Source organism: Pundamilia nyererei, unplaced genomic scaffold (assembly GCF_000239375.1).
Source record: "Pundamilia nyererei isolate P.nyererei 1_Seehausen unplaced genomic scaffold, PunNye1.0 scaffold00029, whole genome shotgun sequence".
In the NCBI taxonomy this organism is placed as follows: Eukaryota; Metazoa; Chordata; class Actinopteri; order Cichliformes; family Cichlidae; genus Pundamilia; species Pundamilia nyererei.
The window spans coordinates 3,829,858-3,848,192 of NW_005187430.1; the positions used below are offsets into that span (position 1 = coordinate 3,829,858).

An 18,335-nucleotide genomic window follows, 5' to 3' on the forward strand; every position below is an offset into this window, starting at 1 on the left:
CAGATACATTCGTCCACATGGCTAACCTCTGACATCAGTGTTTCCTCGCCTCTCTTCTGCCACCACTGTGCCGCCAGTTTCTCCCCAGCGACTCAAGGCAAGACTACCCGCCCAGATACACTTAGCACACTCAAAACACGCTCTAGCCATATCTCTTCCACCATTAGTTGCTCTTTTTTTCCTCCCCACCCATTCTATTGTTGTATTTTTACCGAGGAGCTGAACTGAGGCTATTTGTGGCCTATTATGAGGGCCACATGTAAACACTCATCGCTCTTGCTGGTGTCTGCCAAAGCCTGCTGAGTGGGTCCAGGTCTCTACAACAATGGACCACTGTGCTAGATGTTTTCAATTTTACAAAGTGAAATTCTATGGAATTTATTTTTGTTTGTACTTTAAGGCCAGTAAAGTAATAGCTGTCTTAATTTAGAACTCCTGTGAAGCAAATCTTCACAATAAATCTTGAGAACTTGTGACAGGTATTCCAGAAGCTACCAGATAAATCAGTGTAAGTAAGACAATTGTAAAACGACCATTGACAGGCCTTTGTTGCATAATTAACATAATTTGGAGACTTAAATTGCAACGTTGCGTGACTGTGACTGCAGAAAACAAAAGACATACCATCATCACTGTATATATTTATTGCACAGTTTTTGACAACCGTCATTTCATAATGCAGTTTTGTTTCTCATAACAACAATAATAATACACACAGCTCTCTTGATCAGTTTAATATCACGGCTGAGCACCACAGCTGAGCACCATTGTCAAGCTTGAAGGTTTGCTGGTGATGAATACTACCTGCATCAAATAATAGCTTTCAAATAAAAATGTCATGTTGGTTTGCGATTGTATTTATAATACTACGCTGCTGCAATGCTTATACAGTTGCAAGAACATAATTTAAGATCAATTGTTATAGAGTTACAGGAAAGAGAAAGAAAAGCTTGCAAACCTTTTGAACTTTTTTTTTTTTTTGCATAAATATAGCCAAAAACATTTTTAGACTTAGAAATCTGAAAACTAGATGGCGAAAACCCACTTTTAGCTCATTCGACTGCAATATTTGGTAAGTTTCCCTGCTTGGGTCGCTCTTTTTTTTTTTAAATTATTTCTGTTAAAGGTAAAAAAATTTGATTGAAAATATGTTTTTGTTCTTCTTCTACTGTTAGATACTTTTGATATTGTCTTGCTGAATAGCTAATTATCTCTGTGTTGTTGGGTTGTTGTTCTTGTTGTTGTTCTTAAAAAATCAACAATCAAGAGTTCATTGTAGCTTTAATCAAGAACTGTCCTGATCCAGATGCAGCAAGGAGTCCCATGACACTACCACCACCATGTTTCACAGATGGAAAAGGTTCTGTCCAAACACAATGCTTCTCATTTAAAATATTTAAATGACTAAACTGCTTATCCAACTTAGTGCAAAGGGCACCAAGGCCTGTACAGCACCATTGTGCTTTTTGGAGAACAGTAGCTTTCTACTTGCTCATCTTGCTCATCTTGCACACCATTTTTTCAATGTGTTCTTGGTGAAATGATTGAGATGAGCTACATGACCATTAGCCATTGTGAGAGAGTCTTTCTGTCGCTAAGGAGCTACCCAGGGTCCCACTGGGGCCTCACAAGCTATCACAGCTTTCATTCTTGGAGTGCACGTAAACCTCTCCTCTAAAGGGTTGTTGAACATTGTTGTTGAATCTGCCTTTGGCATACTCTGAATTATAATTTGTGGTTTGAGTCACTTCCCTAAATATGTTTAGTGAAAGTCAGTTATTAACAGATCAGTGTCTCCAGTTACTCTTGATTTTACCATTACATTTACTGCTAATCCTAGAGGGTTACATACTTGTGCCGCTCACAGTTATGCACTATTTGACCATTTCTCCCAATAACCAAATGACCAAGTCTAATTTTTATTCCATGCTATTTATTTAATTTTGTTCTTTTTTGTCTACTTTCAAGACTTGTGCATGCACTTAAATAAATATCTTCAGAAATGTAGAAAATCTCCAGTGTTGTACCTGTTACTGTATGCTTCATTTTGACAAGCTTTAACATACCGCCATCTGCACTTTGTTAATACAGATAAACATAGAAGATCTGAGCTCACAGTTTGAATTATTTGCAAGTATTCTGAGTGCGATTTGCTTCGGTAGCCCCCACACCCCCGCATTTTGATTTCACACTTCTTTGTCCTGCTGCTTGATGTCAAAGGTCATCAAAACAGCCATGTCACTGGAGTCCCCCAAGGAGACAGCCAGTTTTAGTACCTGAAGAGCATTTCCACTGAAAACGTCACCCTCCCAGATTCTGCTTTTATTAAGTTTCAGGTCAGTCCGTGTCTCTCCCACCACGCTTACCCTCTGGATCCCTGGAACCCGTACCCTGAAGCGAACCCATGAGGCGGGCTCCAGCAGGCCCACACGAGGCTCAAAGAGAACGCAGCCTTTGCTCCAGGCAGAATAGACACAAGGGAAAGGGATCCCCGGCTGATCGCAGATGTTCCTTAGGATAAAGTCACACATGGGGTTAAAATCTCCACCAGGGGTTATCCTAGCGTAGAGGCCCAGCCGATATACCCCAGTATCAGGCAGGCTGATGCTCACTGTCACTTTTGTGTCTGTGTATGTGCAGAACAAGTAGCGGGAAAGTGGAAAAGCTGCTGATTTGTTCTCTTCTTTGCTGAGCACAGTGTGAAGCTCAAGGTCGCGATGGTTGTGGAAGGTGATGTTGCATTTGCCTTGCTGGGTAACCACCACTGCTGTTGTATGACTAAATTTGGAAAGTCCCGCCTCTGACGTCCGGGTCCCTGGGCCACATGCTGAGCCCAGGTTAGGAGGGAAGAGCTCATGAGGACTAACCACCTTCCCCCTGCAGTGCAACAGGAAGTTTGCAGTGTTCTGGAACTTGACTTCCGTTTTCTCATAATCCCGCACAAACACCGACAGCCGGTAGAAGCCATGTAAAGGGCAGAGGACGTGGCACGTCAGGGTGTCTGGTTTAATCTGAGTAGCCAGGCAGCGTTTGGCTATGGCAGCATCCATCTCTGGGTGAACCAGTTCGCACAGCATCATCAGAGGCCTGGAGGTCTTCAGCACCAAATCAAAGACACCTTCGTTCACCTCAGCAACCTCGCTGCTCTGGCTGCTGCTTGTGACTCCAAGAGATCCAGCAACTGACTGCAGCCCCCAAGACAAGAAGGGGTTCTCTGGGATCTCTTCCATCGCTCTGGGGGTAGGACACTCGACTGTGAAGGAGCAAACCCAAACCAGAGGCGTGGCAGCTGCCTCGGGTCTAGCAAACACCTTCACATCGTACATTCCACTTGCGGGTGGCAGGAGTTGCAACTTCATGCTCCGATGGGAGACAGTTAGGATACCGAATGAAGAGTTGATAGACTCTTTCTGCTCTGAAGCACCACAGTGGAGGAGGTCTTGGTGCTGGGTGATCTCATAGGTAAAGGTTGTTGGCTTTGAGAAGCCAAGGGACACACTTGCCTCACCATTATCTGAGCAGAAAATACAAGAGAACGTTTGTTTTTGTTTTTTTTAACGTACTTGAAGATAGATGTTAAAAATAAATATGAGTGCATTCTTGATTAAAACATAATGACATTCAACAATAAGACTAAACCAAAAAAAAGAAAGCTGACCAGAAGAACAAAACAAAAAAGTTGTCAGGTAACCTGTGACAATGTGACAGTGATGTGGCCGAAGCAGCCTAAGCCCCATACTGAAGAAGGCTGAGGTCTTGAAGACCCTTCTCTCAAACTCTTCCAGGGAGATGGGTATGTCTAGGAGCTGCCATTTCTCCTCATCAGGGAAGTGCGAATCGATGAACTCCTCCGGGTCCGTTAGGAAATAGAAATCATCAAACCTTGAAGGAACAGATAGAGACAGCGTGCTGGTTTTAGACTCAACCTGCTGCCTGTCATGGGATTATTCGAATAAGCAGCTGTTAAACTTCAGTCATTATTGTCGTACCACCGTGTCATTGTAGTATTGTTTGCAGCAACCTAACCGCTAAATAGTGAATGTGTTGAAATCATTTCCTTTTCACACCTTTTCACAAAGCTTTCATGTTCCATATCTACTCGTCCCGCTCCCCAGCAGGCATCCAATAGGAACCACTGTCCTCCCAGAAGCACAGCGTTCCACAGGTGATCAGATTTCACATGCTTCAGGCTTTGGCCCTGGCGGTATCCTATGCCCTTACTGTGGCCCGGCACTTCTTGGCACTCGATGCCCACCTCTCTGTAAACACAAACCAAACAACATGCTCATGGCTTTTTGTTTTTATATCACATGTCCTCAAACTTGAGTTCATAAACTCAGAAGGCCTTTAATGCAGCAGTTAATAAACTGGCGATCACAAATCAACAACAGCTGTTTTCGGAGGTGTTGTGTTTACCTGCACATCTCCGTACAAAGGTTGGAGTAGCTGCAGCAAACACCGCGGCCAGCCGCAATCACCTCCTCTGGTGAACTCAGCTTCTCCGAGTGGCCAAGGTACCCGCTCACATCATACTCTGTGAAAGCAACCTTCCTTTTATTCACAGTAGGATGAATGACACCTGTATGAGTGAATGCTGCTGAACATAGATGGATTCGCCACCTTAAACTCAAAAATATGTCTCATTAGCTAAACCTAGTGGGCTTGTGTGGGCTGTAGTTACCGATGTTGTGGCACAGCCAGACCCAGATGGCACGAAGTTTCTCCAGCTCAGTTCTGGCTTCCTTTGTGATGCTTTGTACAATTGTTTTCACATTGTACACGCACTTTTCTTTCAGCTCCAAAACAAACACAACGATATGCACTGTTAGAACTCACAGCTTTTTAAAGGTAACTAACATAGGCAAAGATGGACTCACAAACTTTCATGGAGTTGGAATGACTTAATTCCTTATAGTTTTACAGCGTTGTGTCCCTGTGTCTCTCTAGTGTTGAACTAACCAAATACTGAAACTGACTGAACTGCAGTTCTGTTCATCTTGGCATATGGAAAGTGTTCTAGTGTGACTCACTGCTGAAGCTAAAGCACTAAGATTAAGCACTAAATGGCAGATAGATTTGCAGACACTTAAAAAAAAAAACCCACACACACACAAAAGTACTTCTGACCTCTGCTCCAGCCCTCACAGCATGTGAGTCAACCCTGTGGAACACGTCTGAGCTGGTGAAGAGGTCCTTTCTGTGCTTTCTCGTCACTGTTACTGAAGCACACGCTCTCGGCCTCTGTCCCAGCTGTGCTTTTTGCTGCAAGTGTCTTGGTTCATCTGCCTCCTTCCTCACAGCACTCTTTTTCACCACCGTGATGGTTCTAGCCGCGCTCTCAGACGACAGTTGTCTCTTTGCAGCGGGACGCTGGTCCTCGCTCTCCACTATCAGTTTCTCAAACACACACTGCCTGGAGAGCACAGTACTCTTGGAGGCTTCACCAAAGACCAGGACCTGTGCTGCTGCCACGTCTTGTCCAGGAGGAAGCTCTGGTAGACTCTCCTGTGCCTGCTTCTCATTGTGTGCCTGAGCTCCTATAACCCTAACTGAGCTCGGATTGCTTAAAACAGGATCGTCCTGAAGCTCACGAAGCTCCAGGGTTTTCACCTGTATGCATCCCTTCCGGGTCACATCGTTTTCCTGAGAAAGGTGTGCAGCACGGGCAAACGGGAAAGAAAACTTTTGAATTGCAACTTCAGCGGACATTATGCTGGATGCATGGTATCCTGTCCAGAGACAAGGTGGATAAAATGTAAAATTCAGTTATTATCTGTAAGATATTTTTAGCTTAATCTCATGAGCAGATAGTGACTCAGTATCTTGTTCTGCTTAGAGTGAGACACACAACTGCTGAGGGATCCCTCGTGCGCAAGCTGTTCGGAAGACAGAAGCAGAGAGCTTATTCTACACAGTGCAGTGCGCTGTGTGTAAGACAGAGATGAATTGGCAATTACATCATGTCTATTCATAACCATAAACGAATGCAAAAGCTAAAATCATTAATCACTGTCTCAGCTAAAAGCAGAAATAAATCTTTCGTCATATTACATGACCCCGTAACTTCCTGTACGTGATGAACCTTCACACTGATGGCCGTATTCATCTCTTTAAAATAAGCAACGTATGGGAAAAACTGCTTATTCTTGACAGGGCAGCAGGCTGGCACAGCGGCTGTCCTTCAGCCAGATGACCTGTTTGAAGCCACGTGGCATGTATCTGCCCTGCTCAAGTGTCCCTCACCAGGTCCTATCAGCTGTGTGCACTGCGTAGCAGTTAACCCTGACCCCTTCCTGAGGAGCAATTCAAGCAAAACTTTCAGATGACAGTAAAGCTAGCCCCTATCATGTCAAAGTTAATCCATTGTCCTAAAATAATTAGGTGTGCTCGAGTTTTTAAGAATAGTACTTTTTTTTTTTTAATAAATAAAAACATGGATGAAAGTAGCTCTCAAAATACTGATTTATGCCTGATTTACACTTAAAAGGGCAGGAGGGGAAACCCATTCTGTGTAGGCTTAACTGCTCCTACATCCCTATATGTTAGTGAGGCTTATACTCACCCTGAGAGGATTTCAAAAGCCTGCCGGATGTTTGCCGGAGTATCGACCAGAGATGTTTCCACTGTGTGTTCTTTGTGGTCCCCAGTTGCAGGGTGGGAGGCTTATATATTCTCCTATTGGCCTGCCAGGACAGACCCCAGAATAACAGGCCTAAAAATACTACAAAGCAGTTAAGACCAGCCAATAGAGAGAGCCCCAACTGAGAAGTGTGTGACGTCTGTGTGTGTATTTGTAAGCACTTGTAAAGCTTACAAATGTATGTTTGGATGTGCTTGTGTGTGTTTGGTACGTGCTTTTGCTAATAACACCGCCACCACCGCCGGCATATCTGGACACACAAGTGAGTGTAAATTATTGGACATCTGTGTCAGTCTGTGCATGTGTATCCGTGTAAATTTTGAATGTGCAGGTTTGTACAGTGTTAATGTTTGGATCCATTCCTGCTGAACAGGCAGGTGGAAGGGTTAATGTTTGAGCATGTGCTGATTGTGACAAAGGGGCAGGATTCAGAGAGTTGGCATAAAATAACGTTGACATCAACGTTAAAGACTGCTTCTGGTGCACATAAGCACAAATAGCTGTGTTTTCACAGTTAAGGAGACAAGGAAAAGGCAACAGCTCCTCAGACAGGTGGGGAAAATATTTTGGGAAATATTTCTTATTCACCTTTTAGACAACAGTTGGATAAGATCTGCATCAGCCTTTATCTGTCTGATCGGTTTTGAAGGTAACAGTTTTTCTTCCACTTCTAAATCTTGCTACTCTCCAAGTTATTATCTTCTTTGTATGTGAAAATGATAAGGTGTGATTTAATGTGAGATATTAGACTCATTTGTTGACTCATGAAGTAACTTCCTTGTTTTGTTTTTTTCACTTTCAGGACCAAAGGAAACTATTTCAACCAGCAATTTGAACAAAAATTAAAAGAAAAATTGAAAGAAAAAAAATTACTACATTAAAAAAAATATGTGTGCAATTGATGTGGGAACACCAGAAAGTCATTAGTGTAACAAAACGTTTCTGCATACAAGCCAAGCAAGAAACACTGCAAGTGCAAAAGTCAGCCAAGACAGCTCACTTTATGTGCAATATTTACTTTTAAAGGAATAGTATTTGTATTTCGGATATATTTATTTCATTTTAAATGTCCATTTAGATGTTTGTTTTTTGGTATTTGTGAACCTATTTTAATATATTGACCCTCTTGGCAGATGTGAAATGTAAAAGTGAAAGGCCAGAAATCAAATGTGACCTAATATTTGGATGCAAACTATAATGTGATTTTTTAAAATCCTCATAAATAATTTCCTAATGTTGCTTTTATCTAATTTCATAGATAAAATACTTTCTATGACAATTTGAGTCTAATTGACCTTGAGACCAGAGGTCCAAAGTACTGTGCTCTTTAGCATCCCAGTTTGGAACAATATCCCTATTTCCCATTATGTTTTAAAAACAAACAATGGCATTAAGAAATATAAAAATATATTTTTAAATAGCTCTATATAGGATTGTCACTTTGACCTTCAGATCAACCTATTGACTCTTACACAAAGGTCAAATGTGACATAATATTTTGCCTCTTTATATGATGATCTCTATATGTTGACAATACTCACCACACTTGTAAGAATTATAGTTTCAATGTTCTAAAGGTTTTTGTATATTTTTGACCTATTAATCACTAAGTTGACCTTGGTAGATGTAAGCCAAATGTTAATGGGTTGTTAACATGACCCTACTCTACACCCCTACAAAGTTTTATGAGAACACATTCAAAACTTTTCAAGCTATCATGTTCAGTGGCACGCAGACACCCCAACACTATCAAAAACATGGTGGAGATAAAGCTGAGTGAAGGGGTAAATTGAACTAAAGAAAAGGATGCAGCAGCAAGAGTCAGCCTGCCATGCGTTTTAATAAAAGCGCAGTCCGCGTATCATCTGGTATATACATCATGGACGCTTTGAACTTTTAAGCTAAACCAATTTTGTGCTTTTCAAGTATAGGCTTCAGGCTGTTTTCATGCCAAGGGAGCTGAGAGCATCGAGGTTTTCTCACCTTTTACTTTCAACACAACACTCTGTCATCTTCAGTGCGTTTCGTCTGTGTACATAAACACTGCAGAAAAGGGAAGTGGTCCTTGAACGACGATTGAACCCACCACAGAAATAAAAAGAAAGAAAGAAAGAGAACTTGTTGGATTATCACAGAAACATATCACCCAGCAGATACAGTGTTATATAACACTGCCATATGTTGGTGTTGATATTGATGCGCAGGCAGAGCAAAGGGACCGCCACCTCTGCCAGTGCTGGATCCCGGGCCAGATGACTGGGAAAGTGCAGAGTAATAATGCCATCTGGAACAGCTGTCTGCCAAGGAATCTCTTCCTGGCTTATTAGGGAGAGTGGAGGAGCGGGATTGGGTGCTGTGGGGGTTTCTCTCCACCTCACAGAGAGGTGAGACGCACTGGTGGGAGAGATGTTTGACGCAGCAGAGAAATGAAGGATATAACCACAGGCTGAAAAAGAAGAGATGTATCCCACTCGCTTTTGGGTGCAGGAGGTTTGTGTGTGATTCTTCTGCAGTGTAATAAACTGTGTGCTTTCAGTCCAAATGGGCATTAATTAACATCTAAAACTTTATTCCGGCTGATACAGCCCTCCCCATAGGTACTGTCTCGAGATCAATGATAGTTTCCACTACACAGAACTTTGAAAGCCCCAAATGGTCTCTGTGATAATACTGAAATTTGAAATTATAACCAAAAAAACCCCCACACACATACATGGAGAAATAAACGCCATAAGAAATGTAGTGGATCAAATAACACAAAAGCAGGGGAATTAAAAAGAACACAAATTTGACTTGAAAGTTATGGTACCGCACTGGGGGGTCGTGGGTGTGTGTGCAGCTCGGTTATGACCGCAGGCAAAAAAAGCTGTTACGATGAGATCTAAGGGACTGACTGGGTTTGTATTCTTCAAACATATCAAACAAATGTTAGCCTTTGCTGTTACGTGATCTAAGAAACTGCGGAAGCCCTCAATAATCAATTCTATAACTAACTCAGTGCTCAGTTGTCTTTCTAGTTATTCCACATGTAGCTTTCGACACGTGTTCTGTTTCAGAAGATCAAGAACGAGTGAGAGTGTTGCACCCCGCAGGAGGTGAAGACAAAAATCAGTTGCTATAAATCCCACGTGGACAAGAGACCTCTCTTTTATGCTATTTTTAGACTCTAAAAGACAGATTTAGTCATAGTTGTGGCAAGGCTGTGGTGATGCGACAGCCAGAGTGACAACCTAAGTCCAATATGACAAAAACTATTTCTAACTTAGGGCTTTAGTTTCTATTGCAAACCCAAGAAATGGTTTATCATGATGTTCAAACAAACGCTTGATCACAAAAGGTCTCTGTTATGTTCACCTTTGTGAATGTGTTCTAATAAGTGCTTTATATAGCACATCTACCTGAGGGGTATTGACAGGAAATAATTAAAAAACTTTGCAGAGCAATATAACTTACCAGCTGCAGCTAAGAACTCAGAGTACTCAGCTGATAGCAATTCTGCATTTTAACAGCTGGTAAATGTGGTGTAAAAACCACATAATCTGGACAGCTGGCTTCTAAAAAATAATATTAATAATGAGTCAGTTATGTATTCCAATTTTGTTGTAACAATGTCTAGTTTGAAAAAAATCCAAAAAACATCAATGGGCAATAAGCCCTTCTGTGATAATACCATAGAAGCTATGGTAAACTGCTGATACAAATACTGGGGGCAAATCAGTTCTGTGGGTTATACAATTAACCAAAGTCCAGCGTATAACAGCACCGAACAAGAAGCACTCACAGAGCATAAACCTTTGCCAAGGCAGCTCACTCTCTGGGCGTTATTTACTTTTAAGGGAATAATATTGTATTTTCTATATAATCATTTTGTTTCTTTGTTCTTTTTAAGCCTACTTTAATAATTTTCTAGGGCAGTAAAAATCCGATTAGGGCAGCGTGGCAGATGTTTACTTTGATTACACAAACATTATGTTGAAGCAGATAATGGATCAGAGGTACTGATTTGTAAATACCTGGACATGGATTATTTGACCTTCAAGTAGAGGTCAGATTACCAAAGTCACGTAAGGAACTCTATATAACCTTAATATTACTTTGACCTTGAAATCAACATTACTTTGATTACTTTGAAAGTCATAGGTCAAATGTGACATATTTTAAACGTAGTTTCTATATGTTAATAACACAGACCACACAGACAGAAACCCATGCATGCAAATGCTACCAGAAGCATGACCTAGATGGTATGTGGATTGTTGTTTTTTGGGGGCTTTCTCTCTGTAAGGTCTCTACTTTACAGTATAAACCACCAGGAGGAGACTGTTGTTGTGCTTTGGTGCTATATAAATAAAATTTAACTATTTAGTAAGAGTAATAAGAGTCAGTAAGTAAGTAATCATTACCTATACTCTTTTACAAGGTAGATGATTTTCGAGGAAGTTTTCTGTATTTCTGCTCTCTGGCTTGCTATTTTTAAATATAAAATAATACATAATTAGACTGTGATACAAAAATGCTAATAATATTCAGTAAGCCCCCCTCCCGCTCCTTATTTTCTATTTATAATTTAGTTAAAAAACAAACAAACTGTCAATCAGTAAAAATGATAAGAGGTTTTACATTATGCAGTTGTCATTTTTCTGCTGTGTAATCGAAACACAGTATAAAATCTAAAATCCGCGCTGTATCAGGGGGCAGCAGGTGTCGCATTCAATGACTGGTTTCAGTAAATTGGAACACTGTAGCCAGTCAGCTTTTTCCCGCTCTGGATACTGTTATGTGACAGTCCGCACCGCAGCGCGAGCGGTGGGCGGGGCTGGTGTTCAGGCACTCGGCGGGCGCGTGCGGTCATCAGCACCTGACGACCACCGTTAATTAATTGATGACACTTTCTCTAGTTCTTTAAATGTAGCGACCGGAGAAAACAAAGTCAAACCTTTCGTTATTGCTCGGTTTCTTTATTTTAAAAAGAGGAGGAAGAAGAAAAGAATATATTCTCGACATTTTCTGGAGACCGGGAACATTATGAAAACTGTTAAGGACGATGGAAAGGTGAGGGCGGCGTCAGTGAATCGTTTTACTAAAGGTAAGATGTGGAAATATAAAACTTTTTTGCTAATGTTTTCCCTCACAGGTGACAGTTCACCTTATATAAGGACTGTATTTCTTATTTTAGTCACTTGTTATGCACCGGAGTTAAAAACAAGGCACGCGGATGGCGAACTTAAAGAGTGTGGTACAAGTCTTCATCTTAAACACACTCAGTAATATGTTTTGGTTTCAGTCCTGACAGGTGTGTATGATTAACAATAATAATTGTTTTAATTAAATGAGTCATAACAACTACCTGTACTGTCATTGTAAGACATGGTTTAGGCTGGGGGGGAATTATTATATGTGTAAATACAATTGGCTTCCTCAGTTCTCAGCAGAACTCATTATAAATGGATGGAGTACATGCTGAACACACAAGCAAGGCAAGTACTGTCATTGGCGCCAAAACACATGCAAAGAAGCAGCTTTAAGTCTAACAAAAGCGAAATATGGCGTCTAATATCTGCAACCATAAACACTGATATTTATTTCATTCAGTCTTCAAGAATATAGAACAGCAGAATCGGCCTTACCTTCTACATCATTAAGATTTTAAGCAAGTTCAATGGTGAGGCACACTGATAAGATGATTTAAGTACATTTTAGAGTAATTCACTGATTTTGTGACCTTTTTAAAATTATAACACCATGTGAGAGGTATTATGTTTTTTCTCAAGCTCTGATCCTCCAGCAGAGCATCTGATCTTAAGGGAGTTTGAGGATTTTACACACTTTAGATGTTCCTAAGGCTGTGTTTTTTCAGACAGGGTTCTCAGATGTAGTTGGAGTTAGCTAGCTTTTATAACAACTTTGATCTTAAATTGTGATGTGTCCACTGTTATTGCAACCTTGTCATGCTCCTCTGTGCATGACAAGAAGACTCTCCATCTAGTCTTCTGCTCTTTTCCAACCATCAGTATGTGTGGTTGGCCAGTGGCAGCTTGTCTGTTTGGAGCTCTTAACATCTTCCCTCTCTTTGCCACCATCCACTGGATATTTCCAGTTTGAATGACATTCCAATCTTCTAGCCATTGATCCTGGTGAAATGGATCAATGAGTGGATGTCTTGTTCACTCCTGGCATACAGCCTGACATCATAATTGTACTAGGTGAGACATCATGAATTAAAAATCGACCTAACCTGCTTCAAATTTGGCTGATTTTCACATTTGTCATTTTCTCATGTACTTGTGCACCACTCCCAGCTGATATTGCTCTGTTGTAATACCTCTTAAACTTGTGCATGGGTAGCAGCTTTCAGTGGAAGAGTCTGCCCTGTTCAAGTCCACATGTGATGCTTCAGACTTGGATATAACCCAGAGCATCCTTGTTGTGGCTGAAGAGATCCACAGGGTTGTCTGCGTGAACCTCAGTCATACTGTCAGGGGAAACTGACAGTATGACTGTACCATGCTTCCTCTCTTTGTTGCTATGCTACTTTGTGACCTTGTCCTCTTTTTCACAATTAAATTTGAGTTAAATTGTTGCCATTTTGATATAGTGGAGAAACTTAAGCATGCATGTGATCAGAAAAGGGTTTCGAGGAAATTAGTTTAAATCAGTGTTGTTTTTCATTTTTATCAGAGTTTCATAAATTATTCCATCTTGTATATGAGGTGGTTGATGGTCACTTACCTTTTGAGACTGAACAATGATGACTGTGAACCATGAACAGCATTGTGGACAATGCACTCTGTTAGTACAGATAATGCCTCCCTTGATGTGGCTTCTGCAGTGGCCGTGGACTTTGCCTTCACAGCCGCATTGTGTTCCTGGTGATGGTTATCAGCGTCCTGTTACCCTTGAATAGTAGCAAGCACTCTATCTACGCAGTGTTAAGTTGTAGGTTTCTTGTACTCAGTCCAAGCATTACCTAGGTACATTGTGGTCTCTCGAGTAGTTCCTTTGTTATCTATGTAGGGATACATCTATCTGACTGGTTTGTATATCGGTTTGATCCTGACTCAGAAAGTTGGATTGGGTATCAGTGGAAATGGGCTAATCTATGGGACAGATTAATTTGGTAACTCAATGTTTCCCCAACCTAATGAACTATAGACTTACATAATGACTGAAACTAGCACCACTGATGAACAATATACTGTGAGGTCAGTTTCTTGATCACTAATATAGAAGTTTTCTTGACCATTGATCAACTACCACTGATGATGATCGAAAATACATAAACAGGGTGTACCTTTAAGACAAATCTGTATACCTAAATCTGCATGATCAACTTGGTCACCTATAACATCTCAAGGTTTCTGGCTACGATCCTCAACCCGTTGGTAGGCAGCTCTAAACACCACATCCAGAACACTTTGGATTTTGTTGAGAAGGTGAGAGATGTCATTATGGAGGCAGATGAAACAATGGTTTTGTACGATGTTACATCTCTCTTCACTTGTGTTCCAGCCACTGAATCAGTTGAGGTCATTCGTAAGAGGTTGCAGGATGACCCCAAACTCAAAAAAAGGACCATTCTCAGCCCCGCTGGTTCGAGCGGGGAGTCAAAGAGGCCATCCCTAAATCGAGTAAGGGGCCTAAGGATACATCTTACAATGCTGTGATTGCAGCCGTTCCCCAACTCTGTGTAACTGGTACTCATAGTAATGATAATTTGCATATAAATAATCCAGAAACGGACCTCACAGCCCATTGTTTGTCAGTGTTGCTAGTTTCATTCATTATGCAAATATACTGTTTATAAAGTTGGGGAACCTGCAGTCAGCTGAGACTGGAGACATTTCTTCCACTGAAAACACTAGACCAGATAGACAGAATCAACTTTTTGGGCCAAGAAAAAGAAAGCAATTTATTTCTGCAACCGGAAAGATGCTGGTAGAAATAAGGGTTGTTTAAGTAGGAATCCTTTCTCAGACAGAGAAATAAATCCTATTAATTTAAAAGTGGTGTGAATCGGTCAGTCACAGCTATAATAAAGTTTGATTGGTAGATCTCTGCATCCAGTGGCTTTGTCTTTGACCCTCTCATCATGGAGTATTAAAAAGATTTCTGGTTGTAGACCTGACACTGGAGAAATTACAGTATACAATTCATATTTATTACTGTCATGAATGTAATCTTGCACATCTTTGCACATTTTTTGTTTCTGATTTGCAAATTTGTCAGTGATGCATAATCTGTTTCCTGTTTGCAAGAGAGATCTCTCTCTTTGAGAGTTTGCATGAGGGCTGTTTAAGAGTGATTACGCTTAACTGCAGCAAATGCTGAGTGTGCTCATTTCAAGTGTACCAAGCCTTTTACATGTAAAGGAGGAAACGCATGCAATCTGTCAAAACAGTTAGCCAAAGTGCATCACATACTGACAGAGAATACAGTTTTGATTGCCTGGCTTGAGTTCATGACATTTTGCTCCAGGTTTGTTATGCTGGGTTTCCTCTGCAAGCCAGTCACCCTGCTTTTTTTTTTTTTTTTTTTTTTTTTTTTTTTTTTTTTTAATTATTTTTTTTATTAATACATTTTTAGATTAAAAACTACAACAATTAGGCCAGCTAATGACAGCACAAAAATAACAGCTAAAGGCAACTTTTAATGAGTAATCATGTTAAATGATCAACATGTGAAAATTAACCATGATGATGATAATAATAATAATATTAATAATAATAATAATAGTAGTAGTAGTAGTAGTAGTAGTAGTAGTAGTAACATAAATGGGGAAAGATAAAACTGTTTTTCTATGTGTAGGCTTGCAGTATGTTGAATTTTAGGTCTGCTTTTAGTACTGCAGTTCTTACATCATAAAATCAAGGTGCTTGTAAATGGAACAATTCACAGAAAGACACACAATTAGCCTTTTGAACCCTCCTTTGCCTTATCTTGTAATATTAATTGGCTATTGAAAAACAGAAGCTTTATAGTTGAGAAACCTCTAAGTTCAAAGCCTTATTTTAAAAAAAAAAGGACATTGGTTTGGTTTGACCTTGAATTTTCCCAAACAATCATTTTTTCCCCCACATCATCCTGTCTGTATTGTGTAACGGTCTGTTTTTATCAGGATTACAACTTTTTTTTTTTATATATATATATGCTATCCGGCTGGCACTTTCACTCTGAGCTCCTCCCAGACTTGAGTGTGCATACATGCTGTTTTGTTTCCAGTGGGATCTGAGCCTCTCTCTCTGATGCTGTTAACACCATGCTCTACATGTTGACCTGCTCCCGAGAATACACCCATAACCCTGTTAGTACAGTACAGGTCACATTAAGAGGAAAAAAAGTGTAGTGTTCACTGAATATTGGTGTTTTGTGGTTGAATATACTACCTATACCCCTTGCCTAATATTTGTTGTGCTGCTAAAAGAATTTTAATCGTTGGGGGCTTGTATGAAGGTGTCTGGTTTTACTGGGCCTTGATGGGGGTTCTTTGGGCTGTGAGGTGGGTCCCCTGTTCATCAGGCTTGTTGCATTGCATTTGGTGGTTGCTTGATCAGACTGCGATGTGGAGAGTTTGGAGCAGGAATCTTTGTCCTGCAGGGAAGAGGCGTTGTATTTTCATGGGGCTGCTGGAGTGTGCTTGTTTTGCCACAATGTTTGCGTGGGTGGTACGTGTCAAAGTAACATCGATATTCATCCCAGTACTCAAGGTTTTCCAGCGCAATATTGTATTGAAACAAGATTATCAGCTTTATACATGCCCCCTTGTCAGTTCTTTTACTTTCATGGCTGCTTGTCTCTTCTGATAATCTTAAACAGCTGTGATTATTCTAGGCTTCTAGGAGCAGGACAGCTTTATGGCAGTTTTTATCTATGTAATAAATTTTCTTTATTTTTGTATTTAATTCATTGAATTAGCCAAGAGGAAGCCTTTTTCTTAACAAAATTCTTTAAAGACTGTGCATACCATGACAAAATTTTATTAGTTTTACATTTTAGTTCCCGTCACTGTCACATAGATGTCTGATTTAGGAAAGATGTAAAATACTGTTTACTTTTTGTAAATATTCTGGACTACATTAAAAACATATTTTCAAAATTAACAACTGAATATTGGTCAGTAACTATTAATGCCCTTGGATGGATGCAGAATTTAATAAATTCTCTCTAAAAATATAAAGTAACAAACATTATTTGAACTATTATCTATTATCTGAGGGCCTAAAAGTCTTTCTCAAGCTTCATTCTGACTTCAAATTAGGTCAGTGGTGTATTCATGGACGCACGGGAATTTGGTCAACAGTGTTAATTGTTTGTTAAGTGATATTCATTAGCTGCTGTCTGGCAGAACTGCACTGGAATCAAGTAGCTCCTGGTGAAGCTATTAATCAATCACCTCAGCAAGTGTGGACAGTCAGTTAACTTCCAGCTGCCTTTGGAAGTCCTTTATTTGTCAGGTTAATTAGGCACATTATTGTGTGGGTGTTAAATTGATATAGACTTGTTTAAAATGTTTAGGCTACAAATACGTAACTGCATGAAGGACATCAGGAGGCTATGAAACCTGTAACTGATAAATTATAGTGATCAGCAACTAGCAGTTCATCTTTGTTGTTTTCATTAGTTTTTTTTTTTTTTAATGGTTTATACTACATACATGTAATGTCAAAGGAATAGCCATAATTGTTTAGCTTTAGCAGGTAACCGCGTTTGTTCAGTGAGTTCCATTCACTGTAGGTTTGTTAATACATGCATGATTAGAGCCACACTCTCTGTGGGACCTTCTGATGGCATTGCATGGGCCAGCTGTGCCAGTTGAAACCTCCTTATACAGCCTTAAATATCATGTGATAAGGACACATTGTAGTATAACCTGACAGTCACTATTCTACCAAACTTGTCTGTAAAAGAAAAATTTCTGTCTTTTGTATCTCTGTATTAGGGCTGTTCGATATAACGATATATATGTGATTTATATCGTTATCGGGACAATAGATGTCTTATATCGGGATATGAGATTTTGGTCATATCGCACAGCCCTACTCTGTATGTTAAGAGGTTGAAACTTTAGCAATGCTTCTGAATAACCACTTTATTACAAGACCAATGTATTTCAGGCTGTAGCCTTCATTAGGCTCATCGAAAAATATATTGCAGTGTAGACGTTTGTGTGGAAAAAATGTTTCTAGTAGAGAAAAACATAGAAACCAATCATATACATCCAGTATACATATCCACCAATAGATTACCAACAACGGATTGGCTGAGCATATGTTGAACAAGGTAATATATTTACTTTATATATTAGACAATTATGTAATAAGTGAAATGTCTGGAAATGGACTGCTGATTGACAGTCCATTTAAGAAAAAAAAAGTATGATTGTAAATATACTGTAGTTAACTATTTTTCTAAAATGTAAGCAAACATACAACAGGACATGGATGAAACTGCTTTCCACAGGATTTCAACAGTCTGGACCACTTAAACACTCAACTACAGCTGCTACTTAATGATTTTGGAAATATAATTCGGTCATCACATGTATAGTGATGAACATGAGTATAATTGCAGAAAATATCAGTAATTTTGATAATTAATCATTTGTTTGAATTCCGGCGAAACAGTATAGATATTATTTGCTATTTTTTTTGGACATTTTATACATTTTAAAAGTAAAAGAAATCTGTTGACAGATCGG

At 39.9% G+C, this 18,335-nt stretch overlaps 2 protein-coding genes across 4 annotated transcripts in view; one reads left to right on the forward strand and one right to left on the reverse strand.

Moving 5' to 3' along the window:
- Positions 1-628: 628 nt before the first annotated feature.
- ky (kyphoscoliosis peptidase) lies at positions 629-6,657 on the reverse strand. Its single transcript, XM_013909726.1, has 7 exons — positions 6,563-6,657; positions 5,128-5,729; positions 4,682-4,796; positions 4,417-4,534; positions 4,068-4,259; positions 3,692-3,882; positions 629-3,514 (listed from the first exon to the last, which is right to left on the reverse strand). Exons 2-7 carry the CDS (start codon positions 5,707-5,709, stop codon positions 2,187-2,189), a joined length of 2,526 nt encoding a protein of 841 aa, XP_013765180.1. The 5' UTR covers positions 5,710-5,729; positions 6,563-6,657; the 3' UTR covers positions 629-2,186.
- A 4,765-nt stretch (positions 6,658-11,422) lies between these two features.
- The window catches only part of slc4a11 (solute carrier family 4 member 11), a 104,739-nt gene continuing 97,826 nt past the window's right edge, over positions 11,423-18,335 (forward strand). Inside the window, exon 1 of one of the 3 annotated variants that reach the window (XM_005728661.1) lies at positions 11,423-11,726. In XM_005728661.1, coding sequence (XP_005728718.1) covers positions 11,666-11,726 — 61 coding nt within the window. In that variant the 5' untranslated portion in view covers positions 11,423-11,665. The remainder of the gene's footprint in view (positions 11,727-18,335) is intronic. The other 2 variants (XM_005728663.1, XM_005728664.1) reach the window with 2 other exon arrangements.

Bases quoted from the DNA above. Each gene is read 5' to 3' on its own strand.
- ky (XM_013909726.1), bottom strand. From the start codon at position 5,709: ATGTCCGCTGAAGTTGCAATTCAAAAGTTTTCTTTCCCGTTTGCCCGT. The intron at 4,797-5,127 runs GTCAGAAGTACT...TTTGTTTTGGAG, and splicing joins CTGTGAGGGCTGGAGCAGAG to CTGAAAGAAAAGTGCGTGTA. The intron at 3,515-3,691 runs GTTACCTGACAA...TTTTCTGCTCAG, and splicing joins TCACTGTCACATTGTCACAG to ATAATGGTGAGGCAAGTGTG.